The 17,078-nt window shown below is 45.2% G+C and overlaps 1 protein-coding gene across 5 annotated transcripts in view; it reads left to right on the top strand.

The window, feature by feature from the left end:
* Nucleotides 1–849: 849 nt before the first annotated feature.
* The window catches only part of CZH18orf25 (chromosome Z C18orf25 homolog), a 43,570-nt gene continuing 27,341 nt past the window's right edge, over nt 850–17,078 (top strand). The window contains exons 1-3 of one of the 5 annotated variants that reach the window (XM_040540929.1): nt 860–1,022; nt 4,587–4,698; nt 15,843–16,657. In XM_040540929.1, the coding sequence (XP_040396863.1) occupies nt 15,934–16,657 (724 nt within the window). In that variant the 5' untranslated portion in view covers nt 860–1,022; nt 4,587–4,698; nt 15,843–15,933. Of the gene's footprint in view, nt 1,023–1,222; nt 1,812–4,586; nt 4,699–8,657; nt 8,885–15,842; nt 16,658–17,078 lie in introns of those variants that run through there. The other 4 variants (XM_040540928.1, XM_040540932.1, XM_040540930.1 and 1 more) reach the window with 4 other exon arrangements.

The following is a 17,078-nucleotide window of genomic DNA, read 5'->3' as shown; positions in this document are numbered from 1 at the left end:
CCCAGTGCTCTGTCACCTCACCGTAAAGCCTTTCCTCATGGGGCAACAAAATGTCCTGTGGTATACCCGTTGCCCCTTGTCCTCTCACAGTGCCCTCCTTGTGCCCTCTGCTACTGAGACCACCAGTGGCAGACTGGGCTGATTTTGGATGGGCGGATTTCGGGTGGGCCAATTTTGGATGGGCTGATATTGAATGGGTGGATTTTAGAAGGGCCAATTTTGATGTGATGATTTTGGCTGGGCTGACTTTATGTGCCAGTTTTGGACGGGGCGATTTTGAATGGGCTGATTTTGATGCACCAATTTTGAGGTGCCAATTCTGGATGTGGCGACTTTGGACGGGCCGATTTTGTGTGCCAGTATTGTATGTGCCAATTTTGGATGTGGTGATTTTGGATGTGGTGATTTTGGACGGGCCGATTTTGACGCGCCGATTCTGTATGCACCAACTTTGGACGAGTCTGGTGCCCCTACAAGCGACGGCCGCTCCGAAGCACCCCCAAAACCACATATTTAGGACAAAACCACATCTTTAGGACAAAACCACATCTTTAGGACAAAACCACATCTTTAGGACACATCTTTATTCCCACACACGTCGACTTCCCTTCATTCCCCACATTCACCGCCTCCCCTGAGGCACCGGGGGGCCGGCGGCGGGGCTCGGGCGCTCCCTGAGGGGGCCGCTGCCGCGAGCCCCGACGAGGGCCAAACCCACGGGGGCCGAGCCGAGGCCGACCCCGCTCCCCTCACACCCAGACCCCGCGGCCCGTGCCCGTTCCCCTCTCCCCGTCCCCGGCCTCCGCCGCGGCGAGGCGCTGCGGGGCGGCGGCCGCTCTGCGCGGCTCTCGCCTGCTCCGGCTGCGGAAGTGACGGCGGGCGGCGGAGCCCCGCGGCCTCCGGGGACATTTTCTCCGGTGTCGGGGCCGCGGCGGAGTCCCTCCCCCCCGGCTCCTCCCGGCCGCCCATGCCCCAGCCGCTACCCTCCGGGGGGGAGGCCAGGAGGGGCCCTCGGCGCCCAGGTGAGTGCGGGCGGAGCGGCCGGGCCCGGCCGCTGTCGCCGTTGTGGCCGCCGTTACCCCGCGTCCCGTCACGGTGTCGCCCCCGGGGGGGGCGGGGGGTGTTTCGGGCGCTGCCCGCTCCCCGAGGCGGGAGGGGGGGGGGCGTGTGTGAGATTTTGGGGAGGAAAGCACAACTTTTGGGGGCGGAGGTGTGGGGCTGTGCGCCCCGCCGGTGCTGTGCGCGGCCTCGTTTCGCGTGGCGGTGTTTTGGGGGGGGGTTGTTGGATGTTTTTTTGGGGGGAAAAGTTGTGGTGTCACCACCGCTCAGCCAGCCCGAGGTGGCTGCCGAGGCGCAGCGGGCGCAGGTGCGGCTTTGAGCGAGGAGAATGTAAAGTTTAACTCTGCCACTTGCCCGTCTTTGAGTAAAAAGAGAGGCAGACCGAGCGGCTTGCAGCAGTCAGGCGCTTTCCCCAGTTTCAGTGTCACAGCTTCGCATCGAGGTTGTCGGGCAAACACCTACGAGGCTGCTCCAGAAAGTCTCGCCCCCTCTTTTCGGGGGGCTGTGCAGCTGGCAGGGAGCTTCCAGCCTTCCCCAGCAGCCCCTGGCTGTGCTCGCGTCTTGGTTCCTTCGTGGTGGGATCCGGCTGCGCGTGTCGGCGTCCGTAGGTATCTGTGTGAGGCCCTGACGGCGATAACCAAGTTAAGCAGGGTCTTGCTTGCACCTCCCTGCGTGCTTTAAACCAGCACAAAGTGCCCTGCTGCACCTCAAAGGCTCCAACAACCTGGATGTGGAGAGGCTGTGGCATAAGTGTAAGTCCCAATTTGTTACTTTTTTACTGGCTTGTAATTCTGGGTTTTAAAAGCGAATGAACAGTAAAGCTTTGGACCCGTAATCGTCTCCTGAAAAATGTAAGTTTTCTCTTAAACACCTCCTCTCCAAGTAGATTTTTATTTGGCTTTAAGTCTTTTCTGGTACTTGTCAAGCATAAGACCAAACAGCAATCTACTTACAGGACAGGATACTTGCAGTTTTCAGGCTGAAAACTTTAAGTGCAAATGTATTACCTCTCTCATTAGAACAGCAGACAAACGTTTACACTTAAAATGTTTGTCCTAAAGTGCTTTAAGTTGCTTAAATCGGTTTATAAACTCAAGGTCTGACCTTGGTGATATACCGTGTACTCCAAATAAGTGGGAAGTGGTTATGGCGATCCTTTGAGGTGTTCATCGTGTGGCCCTCCTGCCTCCCTTCACACCCGTAATCGCCGTTTCTGAGAGAAGAGCTGAAGTCAGGCAGTGCAGCTTCCCTTCTGCCCTGGAGGAGGGAAAGCTGCCTCTGTGGAGGAAATAAGTTTGTAACGACCTTTGAGGAGAACAGTAAGTTGCTTGTGAGGTGTGTTTGCTAAACCCAGATGCCCCACGTGGAGCTCAGATCACAGGTAAACGCTCGGTACAAAAGCAGTGGGGTGAAGTGCAGTGAGCTCATCTCCCTCACGGCAGTCGGTTTTCAGCAGTTTTCTGAGCATTTCATGTGTCCAGTGATCTAGAGGAGCCTGCTGCTGGCGAAGGAAGCTCCAAAGCAGGTGGTTATGTGGCTACTAAAAGCTAATAAAAGGTTGCTCTCTGTGGTTCTGGCATACCAGCAAGGCTGGTGTTTTGTCTGGGTGGCTAGGAGGAGGGACGGGGGGTGAGGGAAGGCAGTACATGAGTATAGGCAGCTGGTATTTGTGCTCAAGTATGAGAATAACACTTCTGACTCATTTTTAAGCACTTGAATTTTTAATTATAATGTGTTGACTATTTCTGTTTGCTCTTCGAGCTAATTGCTAGTTGGCTAGCACATAGGCTTCACAAAGAGGTGCGATGAGAAATTCATGGGAAATCAGGAAGAGGAAAGGGCTCTTTCCTCGCACGCGTCGCGGCGCAGCCTGACCCTCTGCTCTTGCACGAGGGCTGCCCGCTCAGTAAAAACCCGAAGCGCACAAAAAAACGAGTTGGGAAATGAGTGGATGCGTCGAGCTGGGTACCGCGGAGGGAAGCAAAAGGGGAAGAAACCCGAAGCCGACCGCAAGGCAGTTGGGAACGGTAAATGTGCGGCGGTCCCAGCACGTGAGCCGAGCTGTGCCGTGAGCGATAACGGGGAGGTAGGAAGGAAGGATGTCTGCCTGCGTCTGGCGAACGGGCAGCTGACAGCGCGGAGGAGGTGGGGATTAGTGGGGTAAGATAAGACTGGATGAACAAAGAGCAAATATAGAGAATCATGAGGGGCTTTGAACGCGAAGCGTTAGGGAGATAGGTTGGTGTAACCTGATCAGAACAACAAGAAATAATTGCCTTGTTTTTCCTGACCTTCCCCCCCCCCCCATCTCCGTGCTGGGTGTTTACATTTACAGTGCAGGCTTTCTCGCCTTGCCTCCAAGGCCAGAACCGATTTTGTTCACTTTCTTCACTATCTCTTACATATGATCCCATCTTCCCCCTGCTCCACCAAGGATGCCCGTGCTGTTTGCGACCCACCTGGATTATCAGCATTTCACAAAAACATCTTTTTCCAAGGTGAAAGTATCCGCACGCTGTGCTGAGGTGGCTTTGCTCTGCGTGAACAGTCAGAGCTGCCTGGTTACGCTCTGGCCAAAATATTACTGCTGAAAACGTTGAAAGCTTGGAAACTTTTCACATGAGTAAATTGTTCCATCAACCTGTGTCTCATTCTCCGTAACGTCTCAAAGGCGGTGGGTTGATGGTACTTTCTGACAGCACGGGGTCTATGGTCAATCTCGGCTTCTGCGTTTTTGTCTGCAGCTGACCGTGTGGCTTTCAAACCCGTAAACATTGACAGAAACTGGGCAGCAGGCTTAATAACACATTTACTAGATCAAAGTGAAAGATTTCAGTACTGCAGCAGCAAGCACGTTAACTCGCACCTCAGAAGAGGAGCTCCTGGAAGCAAGTACCAGAACTTGAACAGTGTTTGCTGACTTGCACATTGTGGGGAACCAAAAATGAAACGGCCGCGGGAGAGCGTGACGGGCTCGGGGCTGGGAATGAGCACAGGGATAAAAAGAACTGCCGCACGATTACAATGCTGGGACTGCAGCTTAGGCTGTGTACAGGGCAGCAAGGAAGCCACTTCTGGCTCAGTTTTCCAGCACACGAAGCGGAGCTCAGCAGAGAACCGAAGCTTTTGACTTCGTCGCTGTGGGGCAGCTGAGCTGTTACGGCACGGGGATCTGCTGCAGCGAAAATTTCTGCTTTGAGTCTGCAAATTGGGAGCTTGGATGTAACTGGGCAGTTCTGAGGGGGAAAAAAAACACAACACAGTATTTTTCTTTCTTTTTTTTTTTTTTTAATTACAAATTTAGGTATAGAATAACTATAAGCCTCTGCAGTTGCTTTATCCCAAGTCCGTCTCTGAACTCGCCTGGAGCGACTGATGGTGTCGCTCACCCAGTTGCTGCTAAGAGAATTGAAATCTGTGGTTGCCTGTTCACACTTGTTTGTATTCCCCCTTCGCATGGCTGATGAGCACGAGCAGAGCTGGTATGGTGTAGTAATTTCTGCACGGATGTGACTTTGTTTCTGCAGTTGAGGCACACGGCGATTACTCATTCAGGACTGGAAATGAGATGCAGCTCAGTGGCTGAGGTGTTGCAGTTACACCGTTGCAGATGCATTACTGAATGCACAGGGAGGTCAAGTAACGTGCCCATGGCTGTGTGGTGAGTCATCTTTAGGTTCAGAGGGATCTGACCTAGTACCCCTTTTTATTTAAGGTATTTTAAAATCGATTTCACCACATACCCTGTCTCTTGAATGTTCAGAAATGGATTTAATTAGCAAAATAGTGTACAGGCTTTGGCCTTATCACACCTTGTGATACTCATCTCCCAGAAGACATCTAAAAGCTGTTGGGTCTCAGTCTGGCAGCTTTAAGTCATGAGAAGAACAGGTGTGCACTTCAATTAAATGCAGGTAGTTAAGACTCAAGCTAGCACTTTTGTTTCAGTGTGCTTGGATCTTTGCTTTGACTTCATAATGAAACTTCTGCAGCGTCCTGCGGGATGTTCTTCTGCTTTTATGCTTTAGAATTTCCTCAAAGTGAGCAGGCAGAGACTGACTGTGGTTGGATAATGTCCTTGCCACGTTTCTTCTGTAATGTCCTATTTCATAGTGCTTGGTCATTAGTCTTCCAAGACTATTTCGGAGAAAGCAGATTTCACTTCCATTCATTCAAAATGGATAGAGACCAAGAGGCTCTCAGTAGCAGAGCTGGGAATAGCTGAGAGCCAGGCTTTGCAATGCCGGTTGTCTGTGAGTAGTTTCTAACATTTCAGTAATTGGTTTTTCATTGGGAATATTACGTTTCCATGATAGCAGTTTGCACCGTATGCTCCAACAGTCCTGTCAAACTTGCTGAAATAAAAAGAAGCAACTTAACATGATAGCCAGATAAGATTAAGATAGCACGGTTCTCTTGTACCATGGTTTCTAATCAGCTGGAAATCTCCCGACTCCTCAGTTTACTCTCCCAGTTCTTGCTCTGTGGGAATGCCAGCTCTTGCTATAGAGACATCTAAGTAACCTGGTACAAGCAAAATTTTAGGGAAGAAGAGTGATAAAGGCTGGGCCAGGAAGCTGTCTGTTAATCCCGAGTACTCTCGTTAGGAATACAATGTAAGATAAGGGTTGTTTTTTTTAGAGACTCTGCTAAGGAAGTAAGCTGGATGAAATGCTGGTAGCCTGAGGCCTCGTTGCATTTCACAGGATATCTTTTGGAAATGAAGTTGTCGTGTGGGGAAGAACGTGCTTGTAGGCAACGGTGTCCACGAGCTGAATTACTTATAAATACAGTTTGAGTTGTCAATAGCTATGGTTCCTCCAGAACTCGTAGTACCTTTGGATCAGCATTGCATAGAATATGAGGAGTTAAAAATAAATTTGTTATTTTTTTTTAAATGAAATTAAGTTTTGTTTTCTATGACTCGGTTACTGATATTAATAAGTCATGTCAAAGGCAATTCACAGGCTTTGGATCCCAGGCCATGCTTGATCTACAGCTTTTACCAGCCCACTATAATCACAGAAACTCCAGAAATTGTTGAATACAGCAAAACTAAGCTAGGGAAATCTAGTGAGTATCATATCACAATTAGCTAATTTTTGAGGGCTTATGAAACTGTAAATCTCACATAATTTAAAAGTTGTTTTAATAAGATGCTTGATTTCTCTTTTTTTTTTGTATTATAAGGTGAAAGTGCTTGTTCTGCTTGACACCTGTAGTGAATTTTATTGTTCCTATGGAATTCGTAAAGCTACATCAATGATAGGGCTGTGTTGGATGAACACAGTGGGATTTAATAAATATTCCAGACTTAACACTGTTTTTATTTCTACATCTCCTTTTGCTAGGAAAGTTGTATGTATGTTACTTACACATCTGCTATTGTTAGTTATTAGCATTATTCTTAAGAAAGCTTTTCCAGCTGAGCTTTTTTTCTTAAGTAAAGAACAATAATGCAAAAATCATTTGGGGGTAAATAGTGTTTTTAGTTAAGGGTGAGGCTTTTTTTCTGTTAATACCTGCATGATACTGATGAAAACTACCCTCCAGTTTTCTTTTGCTCTCTTTATAGTTGATAACTCGGTGTTCTCTTACCGAGAATGATATTTAATCCCTGTAGTCAAATATATGCAAAGTCTTCTGTACATTGTGGGAAAGAAATGCCTGTTTCCTGGTCTGTCTGTTGTCCTGTCCTAGCAAAGGTCTGATTTCTTCACCTGTGCCAGCTGGAAGTAAATGCTTTAGGAAGTATCTGATAGTAAAAACAGCATTAAAAGCATTATTCATAATGCACATGCAGCTGGCTTCTGACCCAGTCAGTTGTGTGTTAGAAATACCCAGAGCAGCTTTTGTTCAGTTGTAGAACCAACCTGCGTACTTCCTACTAATTTATTCACCTGCTGGCTGTCAAAAGCTAATTAACCCTCTCCTGTCCTTTTTCCTTACGTGCTCTGTTCTCCTGCTGTAACAGATCGTGCCCCAGTCTCTTGCTGACTGCCTGCGTCCACACATCTACGGCTGCTGCGTCGCGTGAGAATTTCCCATTTCTTTTGTCACAGTAGTTTCTTAGGAAACCTCAAATAGGGAGCAGTGCGTTAGGATTTGTGAAAATACAGACTAAAGGTTTGGCTGTCTTCTGAGCTGTGGTCTTGGTTACAGTCCAGCAGCACAGGTGAACTTTCTTAGCGAGAAGGCAAGCAGGCTGTTTCTGCTGGAGCTCTGTCTGTGGCTTACTGGGTCCTTAGGTCACAACAGAGCAGCGTCATGAGCGCTTCCTTCAGTGGAGCATGTTGGATGTGTAAAGACTACGTCAGCAATCTGTTAGACACCAAAATAAATTGGTATCTCTTATTACTAGTTTTAAAAAAAGAGACTTTGTTGTCAATAACAGCCCAACAGCAGTTGATGTCTACTGTTGCTAAAATTTTCATAATTCGACTGCATGACTTTCTCTTTAGTGTACTGATACTATTCATTTTTTAGTAGTATGCCTACTGCAATTTCATGTCACAGCATTTAGATTTTGCACTTCTAGCTTAACAGTTAAGTCAAAAAATGAATGCTAATAACTTGCGGATGAGGAAATGACTTGAGGTGAGGGTCTGGCTTATAGATCTTTTCCAGCCTTTGTGTAGAGTCTGGGCTTGTCACCTAGTTCTTCTGCTGTCCAGACCATAAAACGTTTATGTCACTTCCACATGTGGCAGGAAGATTCTGGCTTTAGAAAAAACAGTATTGGCATTGAATTAAAGTATTTCAAGTTTTAAAATACACGAAATTTGGTTTGTGTTTACTCCCTTCATACTAATATGTGACAAAGATGTGTAAAATACTTGCAGACTGTAAATTTGCTTAATATGCCTGTTAACTCATCTTTGTTAAAGACAGATGGCTGTCAAATTGATACCAGTGCTAGTTCATTGAATGACTTCGTCTTTTAGATAGCTTTGAGAGATTGTGAGCTGCTGGTGATTCCCTTCGTGTGCTGCACCAGCTGCAGGAGGAGTGCAGGAGTCAGCGTGGTTCCTGCAGCAGGAAGACCCCTAACTGGAAGGGAGCAGTGGCACAGAACTTGACAAAACAGCTCTCCCTATTGAAAGTGTCTGTGCTCCCCGCGTCAAGGATTGTTTAATTACAGGGTGATGTTTTGCAAGATCAGGTGAATTGTCCAGTGTTGTCCCTCGCTGCAGGTCCTTTGCGTTAGGCTGCTCACGTTGCTCTCCTGGAGTGCAGTTCTCTGATCTCGTTTAGTCCCCTGGCCCTGTGATAAGGTGGGGAGCTCCCTCCTGGGAGGTCGAATCGCAGACGGAGCAGCAGGTGGGCAGTTCTGCCTCCTCACAGTGGCACTGAGCTGCTGGAGAGGCTGAAGGACTTGTGGAGCTGCCGTATGAGTATCCCACAGCACTCGCTGCTGCTTCACTTTTTCCAAATAGCAGCAGCAGCAGGGTACAGAGTGTTCGTTTGTGCCTGTCTGTGCTGGATCAGCTTTGATTTTGCCGGAGACAGCAGTGAGATGACTCGTACCTCAAAGTTACATTGCTCTTGCCTTTTGAGCTATTATCGGGTAATGCAGTGTGTGATTACTTTCAGGCTTTTACAGGTAAACGTTCTTAATAGAAAGCAAATCTGCACTCTGAAGACCGGGATTGAAGCGTTACTGTTGTTCCCAAACAATTTAAGATGTGGCATTTCTGTGAGCATTGCTGTATTGACCACAGTAGAACAACGGACCAACATTTCTGGAGAAGAGGTGTGCTTATTTAAAATGGCATGAACCAACGGAGGAAGCACAGAATACATTTCTTTTGAGTTATAGAAACGGGTAGGTAAAATGGGAAAGTTTGTTAAACTCAAAGTCTTACAAAAAGATAGTACATCTCTATGGCTATCCTCAGTAGGGTGATCTTGTGCAAGCGAATATATGGCAGAGAGAAAAAGAAATGAAACATGGCTCTCCTAGCATGGATTTCTACCACTAGTTTTATTGAAAGAATAAAGAAAATCTGAGTGAAACTCTTAAATTTTTAGGAACAGGTAGTAATAAAAATATGCCCTCTGTAATTTATGGAGTAGAGAGTGCTGTAGACTTTAGATCACTGTGCACTTGGAAGAAAAACAGTTATGCTCTGAGGAAGAACTGGTATTTTAGAAGGGTAAATGTGCCTTTATCTGTATGCTAATGGGTTTATTTTTACAAGGACTGTGATTTTTGTGGGATTTTGATGCAGCTGGTGAATGTTTCTGGAAGGCTGTGTCAGCTTGTAAAGTAACCCATAGCTGGTAGTTACTTTATTTTATTTGTACAGTTTATTTTATTTGGAAGAGGCAGGATGTGTGCATTAAACATTATAATGCAAAGACCTGTATTTAAATGTAAAACCTTGTTTCTTATTAACAATGGAAAATGTTGCTTTTAAAGGTTTCAAAGGATGCTTCATGAACCTTTGTTTAATACATATGCTTGTCGTTTTTATTCCGCCTTGAATAATTTGTATAGCAGCCTGTTGAGCCCGCAGTAGGAGCAGCCTATTTTTAACCTCGGTTTGTTTATGCAAAACCAGTTGAAACAGAGCATTACTTTAATCCTTTCTTCTTTTGTTTCACACCTCAATTCTCTTACCACGTCCCTTGCAGAAAGGGTCCTATTCTTTAGGGTTGCTACCAGGCCTGATTTATGAATCATCTGATAAAGAGCCAACTCCACTCCCAGAAATGTGCCTTAGGTAGAATTAGGTATGCTCGTGAGTCAGCTTCGGGGCAGCATTTTCAAAGGAACACTATATAAATTACACAGTATCCGTGCGGGGGTGGCTCAGTGTTATGAAAAATCTGCTCTAGAGCATCGTGCACGCACATCCACACAGCGCTGAGTCAACTGTCTTGAGGTAAATTGAGTCCTGTTTGCAGCTGTGTTGTTTTAAGTGCAGAGGTATGTGTGACACTTAGAGGGAAATAAAAGGCATGTGCTAAGAATGTGCGGTATCCCTGGGGAGGAGGTGGAGGAGTACAAAAGACAGCAGTCCAGAAAGCATCGCTGCTTCCTTGTTTGTCATCGTGCAAGTTAGGTTTTTTATAGTGGTCTAATCCTGTGGATTGATTAGTTTTTAATTACTTAGGCATTTTGTTGTTGGGAACATCCACGCGTAGTGTTGGTACGAGAATGGCACTGATGAGTTTGCTGCATTAGGAAGCCTGATGGATGTTAATGGTGCGGAAGCAGGTTACAGTAGAAAAGAAGGCATGGCAAATATGTGGGTACACCTGCAAAGGTCTTAGGCAAACATTAGGAAGTGGCCAGTCACTGGAACTCCACTTATCCAGAGTCGTGTGATTCTCTGTCACAAGTGGGCACAACTTTGGTGTTTGTCCAAGTTATTGTTCTGTTAGTATGAATTAGTCTTGGGTGTTACGGTCAGCTCCTCAGTATCCAGGCTGTGTGCTGATTCTGTCCTTCCCATCTCCCCGTCCTTAAAGAAGTGCTTGATTCAGAGCTCCTGCTGCTCTTGCCAGAATGTTTACATTTTTTAATGTTAAAAAAAAAAGACTTTTACACAATTTTATTGGGCTAAGTTGTATACATTTGTCTATAACTTGTTTACCTCTTACTCCATCCATGCTCAGTTGCTTTGGGTAAATGGGAGATAATCCACTGCTGATAGAAATCATTGTTTATGGAAGTTTGAGCCACTGTATTCTTTAGGTCTATATAAATGTAAAACCATTTAGATGAAAACTGGAGCTGTGAGGTGTATTTCCTCTGGGCAGACTGCTTTAGTTAGCTCCGTTTTCTAAACGAGTAATGTACCTTTTCAAATTATAGCTTGTGAATGAATGGCTAGTGGTACGAGGAGGTGGGTTGTTCAACCTTTTTTTCTTTCAATGCTAAAATGGCATTGAAGGACAGTATTTTGCTAGATACGTATTTTTTAATGTAAGCAATTGCTGGAACTGGTGAAAGAACAGTCATAAGCAGGGGAAAGGTCGGGCACTGGGACAGGCTCCCCAGGGAGGTGGCCACAGCACTGAGCCTGGCAGAGCTCAAAAAGCGTTGGACCAATGCTCTCAGACACATGGTCTGATTTTGGGGTGGTCCTTTGGGGACCCAGGAGTTGGACTTTGATGATCCTTGTGGTCCCTTCCAACTCAGGATGTTCTGTGGTTCTGTGCTCTAAAGTGACTTTTAAGAGCGAGCTGCTACGAGGCACTTAGTTCTTCTGAGTCTGTCGTACCCACAGCTGCTGAGAGGGCGCTGGCTTCATTCTTTGTCATGAATCAGTTCAATAACACCTAAAAAGACAACGTACAATGAAGATGAGGCTATCATGATGTTTGTTAAGTATGTCAGGCCTTACCATTTGTTTTGGGTGAAACTCATTTCCTACTGACATGGCAGGATTTACAATTCTGAAGGACATTTGCTTTGCTGAAAGCAAAACAAAAATGTTATGAAGGATGCACATGTGGCCAGTTATTGATTAAGAGCATCCACACTGTCCTTGATACAATTATTTGTGCAGTAGAATATGTTAATAGCATAAATTCCACAATAGCTGTTCTTTAGGAACTACTAATACCTCTGTTTAAATTTCACTTTTTTACTTTTTAATTATTTTTTATCTTCAAAAATCTCAGAGCAAACAGTGCTGTGAAAGAAACACTCGGCAGTCCCTCCTGTGGGGATTTGGAACCTGTGAGTTCAAGGTGTGATGAGACCAAACAGCAGGCATCTTTTTGTCAGGTTTGTTTATATCTGAAGGGATGCTTTGTTCCATGCCCTCCCTCTCCTAGTCTTACTGCCAGCTCTGGCAGAAAATTTCTTATATATATATACACTTTCTTTTTTTTTTCCTGCTGAAGTGAATCTACCCAAGAAAGGCTGAGCCAGCTTTGGTGCGAAGGAGAGAGCAGGACTGCCCACTCGTAAGCAGCAGGTAAAAAACATCTTGACGAGTGGCAGTGAGCTGTTAGACTGGCTGGGCTGTCTCTCATCTGACCTTTGGAATCCTCCTGGCTTTCTTCGCAAAAGTGCAGTTTTCAAAGAGAGCAAGTTGTGTGCCTTTACAAGTGAGTCCGTGACCCGAAAGTATTTCTCATGTGCAGGTAGATGTTTATAAAGGTTTCCACATACTGGTACTTGCTATGTGTGGTTGGAAGATAAAATAATTTGCTGAAAAAAGCTAGCCCAGAAGTTTTTACAGAATTGCTTTTTTGGGTCAATATCTGTGCATCTGAAAAAGGAGAATGACATTTCTGAGCAATATCTAATTAAGTATCCATCTGTGTCTGTAAGCACCACAGCTTATTTTCCAGTGCTATGTTCTTGTTTAAGAAGACAACTGTTCTTTTTCTTGTGTTACCTTGAGATCACCTTTATTAATACCATTGCAAGAAAAGAGAGTGACAAGAAGGGACGGGAGTTTTTCAGTACAGTCTATTTCTCTTTATGATCTATACGTTCCTCCAATAGGGCTAAATCAATCTTTTTTTTCTTCTTTGAGATGTGACTTTCCTTGGCATAGATATTTTACCCCCACACTGTCTGCACTCTTCCCTACGGCAAAGTCTGTTTGAATCACGACAAACCTTCTTCCCCCAAGATAAATGTACAGTTTTTTATACGCAGTAACACCGGAATTACTGCAGACGAAGCTAGGAATATCACGTAAGCCAGCAGGGCAGACTTGCGTTCGTGGATGATGAGGCTGCTGGATGTCCTTGGTACCATCTCTACCGTCCGTGAAGGCTCCTGGTGTCTGGGGGAGGCTGCTGAGGACGGGCGCGAGGCAAATGGCAGTCCCTTGGTCAGGAAGGGCAGGGAGGAGGATCCGGGGAGCTCCAGGCTGGTTGGCCTCACCGTGGTGCCCAGCAGCGTTACGCAGCAATCCTCCTGGAGGCCATTCGCAGGCACGCGAGGGGTGCAGATGTGGTTGGAAGCAGCCGTCGTGCATTTAGGAAGGACGGGTCACGTCTGAGCAGCAGGTATGGTATGCCGGGACCGTCGGGACCTCTGAGAGGGGCACGTGTACCCTTCTGGTAGTCAGCTTGGTGGGAGATGGACCGGGTAGGCAGGTGGTGGCAATCTGCTCAGCTGCTTCAGGTTGTGGTCACAGGGCGGAGTCCAGCTGGCACAAACACAGGAATGGGGGTGCCGAGGGGTTGTGGGGTCTGCCCACAGACGTGCCAGAAGTCTGACAGGACCAGGCTGTGGCCAGCCCGATCTCACGGGTCCTGCGCTGGGTGGGCAGGAGCTGGGAGCAGAGAGCTCTGGACCAGACCCTTTGTACAGAAACTGTCCTGTGGTTCCGTGATGGTCAGCATTTGGGTTGTTAAAGCTTGGAATTTTTATCAAGTTATTGCAGCCTGAGTGAAAAGAGGTCCGGTATGGTTTGAGTTGACAAAGCAAGATCCTACATAATAATAAAAAGCTCTATTTTGGAATTAGACTCTAAGCAAGGTTGCAACATGTAGATGAAACGTAATTTTTTTTTTTTTTTTTTTTTTTGTGTGATAGACCAGCGAGATGGGAAGTCAAGTAGTGATATCCTTATGTTCCCTTTGGGGGCTGTGAGTAGATGATGTTCCTGGGTAGGATGCTTGCGAGAAAAAAATCCCTAGTCAATTTGTGCCACCCTTTAGCTCTGTGTTGGGCTCCCCTGGCTAAAAGGGTGAAGGCTGCAGAAGCTGTCCTGTAGTTACCAGTTTGAATTTTAAAACGCATTTCTTTTGGCCAGGTTATTATTCTTTCTGTATGTGTTTGAGCAACCAAGTTTGTTCTTGCATGAGTAGAAATCACATTTCAAAGTTCCTAGGAAAGGTATTTTTCTGTTCAAAGTGTATTACCAAGCAAAAGCTGGGAGTTGCACTAGCAGATACAGTGCGTACCCCGCTGTGAATGGCTTGCCAAGAGTTATATATTCATCAAATCTCTGCTTCGCTTTCATGTCTCCTAGGAAAATTATTCGGTAATGTAGATTTGCAGATGAAATATGTAGGAATACTGATTTTATTACAGCGTTGGGATGCCGTTGTCTCAAAGGTGTATTCATCATGTGGGTTTGTTGATACTGTGCTGTGGCCTGGTAAATAAATGGGCTCTTACGTGGTATTTATTACCTACATTAAATTACCATCTCCAAAAATTCTTCTTTTAAGCTGGTTTCAAGAGATTTTTTCTCAGTGCAAATATTGGGAACATTTTTCTCTTCTATATATTTTCCTTTATTTTAAACTTATTCCATTCTTTTACTTTTTATGTGAAACGGTGTTTCTACTTGGTTTTTGTTTCCTTTTTCGTATTTAGTATACCTAGAGTTGTCACCTGTGCCTTTCTTCTGTTGTTTGTTATTAACTAAGTTTTCTTTCCTTAACTGGCGTTTCCCATATTTATTTTCATAAATCCCTTGCGTCATCTAGCATTTCATTCATTTGCCTGAAGGAGAGACGACCTCTACTTTAATATTCTTTTGAAAGTGAAGTTTTGAAGTGGGTTAGGTGCAGACAGCACAACCCACAGCATCTTGAACCAGGGAAGCAGCCTTACTATGTGCTACAGGTAGCAGCATTACTTACAGGCAGTTTGGGATAGATGGGGAAACAAGAAGGATTGTCAGGGCATAGAAAAATCTCTCTGAACCATCCATGCTCTCTTAGGCTGCTCAAGTCCTATTTGCCCTTGTCTGCACAAATGCTGCTTTAAAATAGTAAAGCTTAATATTGCTTTTCCTTATGTGTCTATGCTTTTTTTTTTTTGAAGTGCCATAAATTTGTTGTTTTCTGTACTTCTAAACCCATGAACCATTTGTTCCATACAATTAATCTGCGAGTGAATGTGGTAACTGAGAGAACTTCCTTCGCTTTTTTCTTGCATTGAATTCCAAATGAAAATTTGGGTTGAAGGCAGAGTGTGAAAAATTAAGATAAAATGATAAATATTGTACTGCTAAAAATTTTTTTTTATAATTCTCTGAAGGTGCTCTAAGTGCTGCCTAGTTGATAATGCGCAAGTTATTAATCAGAAAAATAGCTTGTTTTTTGTACTTGTGCTGAAGCAATGCAATTTATTAAATCATAATTTAAAGTAAAATAGTGGTGTGGGTGGATACTGTCTGCTGCTTGCAGCCCATACTATTTGATGCTGTTCTCCTGGCAGACTTAAGAGAAAGTAGGTCAGCCTGTAGGTTCTTGTACAACCAGGACGTGTACGGGAGCCTTTCAAGGAGCACTGGGCGGCGTTTTAGATGCTCCTGATAGGTCTTTACACGTGGCTCACGTTCGTACTGTAAGTTTTGTAAATTATCTTAAAAACATTAGATTATAAAGTTTGGAGTCCTGATCAACTGCAAAGAGATTTCTCATAAATATGGAAACTGGACGATGTTCTGGGCTCTCCAGGCAGATGGCTACGAGTCTGGGAGTTTTCGCTCCAGCTTTGTTTATAAGTACTAAAGTTCTTCATTAAAACGTTTAAAGGTCTAGGTAAGGAAGTTTAGCATATGTTGCTTATAATACACTGTTTAAATCTTTATAAAGGAAAAGTTCATAAATATTTTTCCTGATCTGTTTTGATCTAGTGAGATGAGAAATGTTTACTGTGATTCCAGTGCTGTTTTTCAGAAGCGTGTAAAAGGAAGAGTAGATTGGTGTAATGGGATGAGTTCACTAGGAAAAAGTAAAGGAAAAAAACAGTGTGGTGCTGAGCAATGCTCTCTGTGATTGAAAGCAACAAGTTGATTGAGTGAGTTCTTTGGGTAAATGATTCTCACTGTTCTGTTCTTGTGCAGGCTGCTGTTGCTGAAAACCATATCTAGTTGACCCAGTCTTCCAGTCCGCGTGCTCCATGCTTTGAGACCAGGAGAACCTCGGCGTTCTGAAATGAAGATGGAGGCGGTGGGAAAAGCAGAAGAACTTGTCGATTCGGAAGTTCCTCCAAAGGCTTCCGAGAAGCAGGAGACCGCTCCTGATGAAGACAGACCTTTAGAACTGGAGCCACATCCTCAGAAGGACGGTGTGCCCGCTGCGTCAGACTCTGCGGTGCTCTCTTCGATGCCTTGCTTACTGATGGAACTGAGGCGAGACTCCTCGGAGTCTCAGCTGGCATCCACGGAGAGCGATAAGCCAACGGGTGGTCGAGTTTATGAGAGTGACTCTTCTAATCATTGCATGCTTTCCCCTTCTTCCAGTGGGCATTTGGCTGACTCAGACACATTGTCTTCCACAGAAGAGAATGAGCCCTGTCAAGCTGAAGCTGCTGTAGAGGGAGACCCTTCGGGGGTGTCTGGGGCTGTAGTTGGGAGGAAATCCAGGCGATCCAGGTCCGAAAGCGAAACTTCAACAATGGCTGCCAAGAAAAACCGACAGTCTAGCGATAAGCAGAATGGTCGAGTTACCAAGGTAAAAGGTCACCGAAGCCAAAAGCACAAAGAAAGAATCCGGCTGTTAAGACAGAAGCGGGAGGCAGCTGCTCGCAAGAAGTACAACCTGCTGCAGGACAGCAGTACCAGTGATAGTGACCTGACGTGTGACTCGAGCACGAGTTCATCAGATGATGATGAAGAGGTTTCAGGGAGCAGCAAGACAATCACTGCAGAGATACCAGGTAGAGGATGTTTTTTAAACTGAACTGTAACGCATCTGACATCGTTTCTCAGCTGTCATGCTAAATTAGATGAGTGACACTTGAGAAAAACCAGAACTGCAGCTCTGTAAATTTGAAGACTGCAGTATATTAACAAGATATGGGCAAATTTTAAAATCTGTTCTGAGGTTTCAGTGCACTTTTGCATACCAACAAAGTGTAGAAATGGTAAATTGGAGGAAGGACTATCTTTGAATTCTGGAATTTTCAGATCTCTTCCTTTGTAAGCCTATATGAATTCCTGTCAGTGCTGTTAAATCCCATTAGATGGTGATAATCTAATAAATACATTCTTAAGATAAGTGGCCAGCTTTGCTTTAATATATTAAGACCACAGCTCTGCAGCTGTGTTCGAAATAACATGGCATACCACTTGCCTGTG

Source organism: Cygnus olor, chromosome Z (genome assembly GCF_009769625.2).
Source record: "Cygnus olor isolate bCygOlo1 chromosome Z, bCygOlo1.pri.v2, whole genome shotgun sequence".
NCBI lineage: Eukaryota > Metazoa > Chordata > Aves > Anseriformes > Anatidae > Cygnus > Cygnus olor.
The sequence above is the reverse complement of the archived record's forward strand: the minus strand, read 5'-3'. Positions and strand labels throughout refer to the sequence as shown.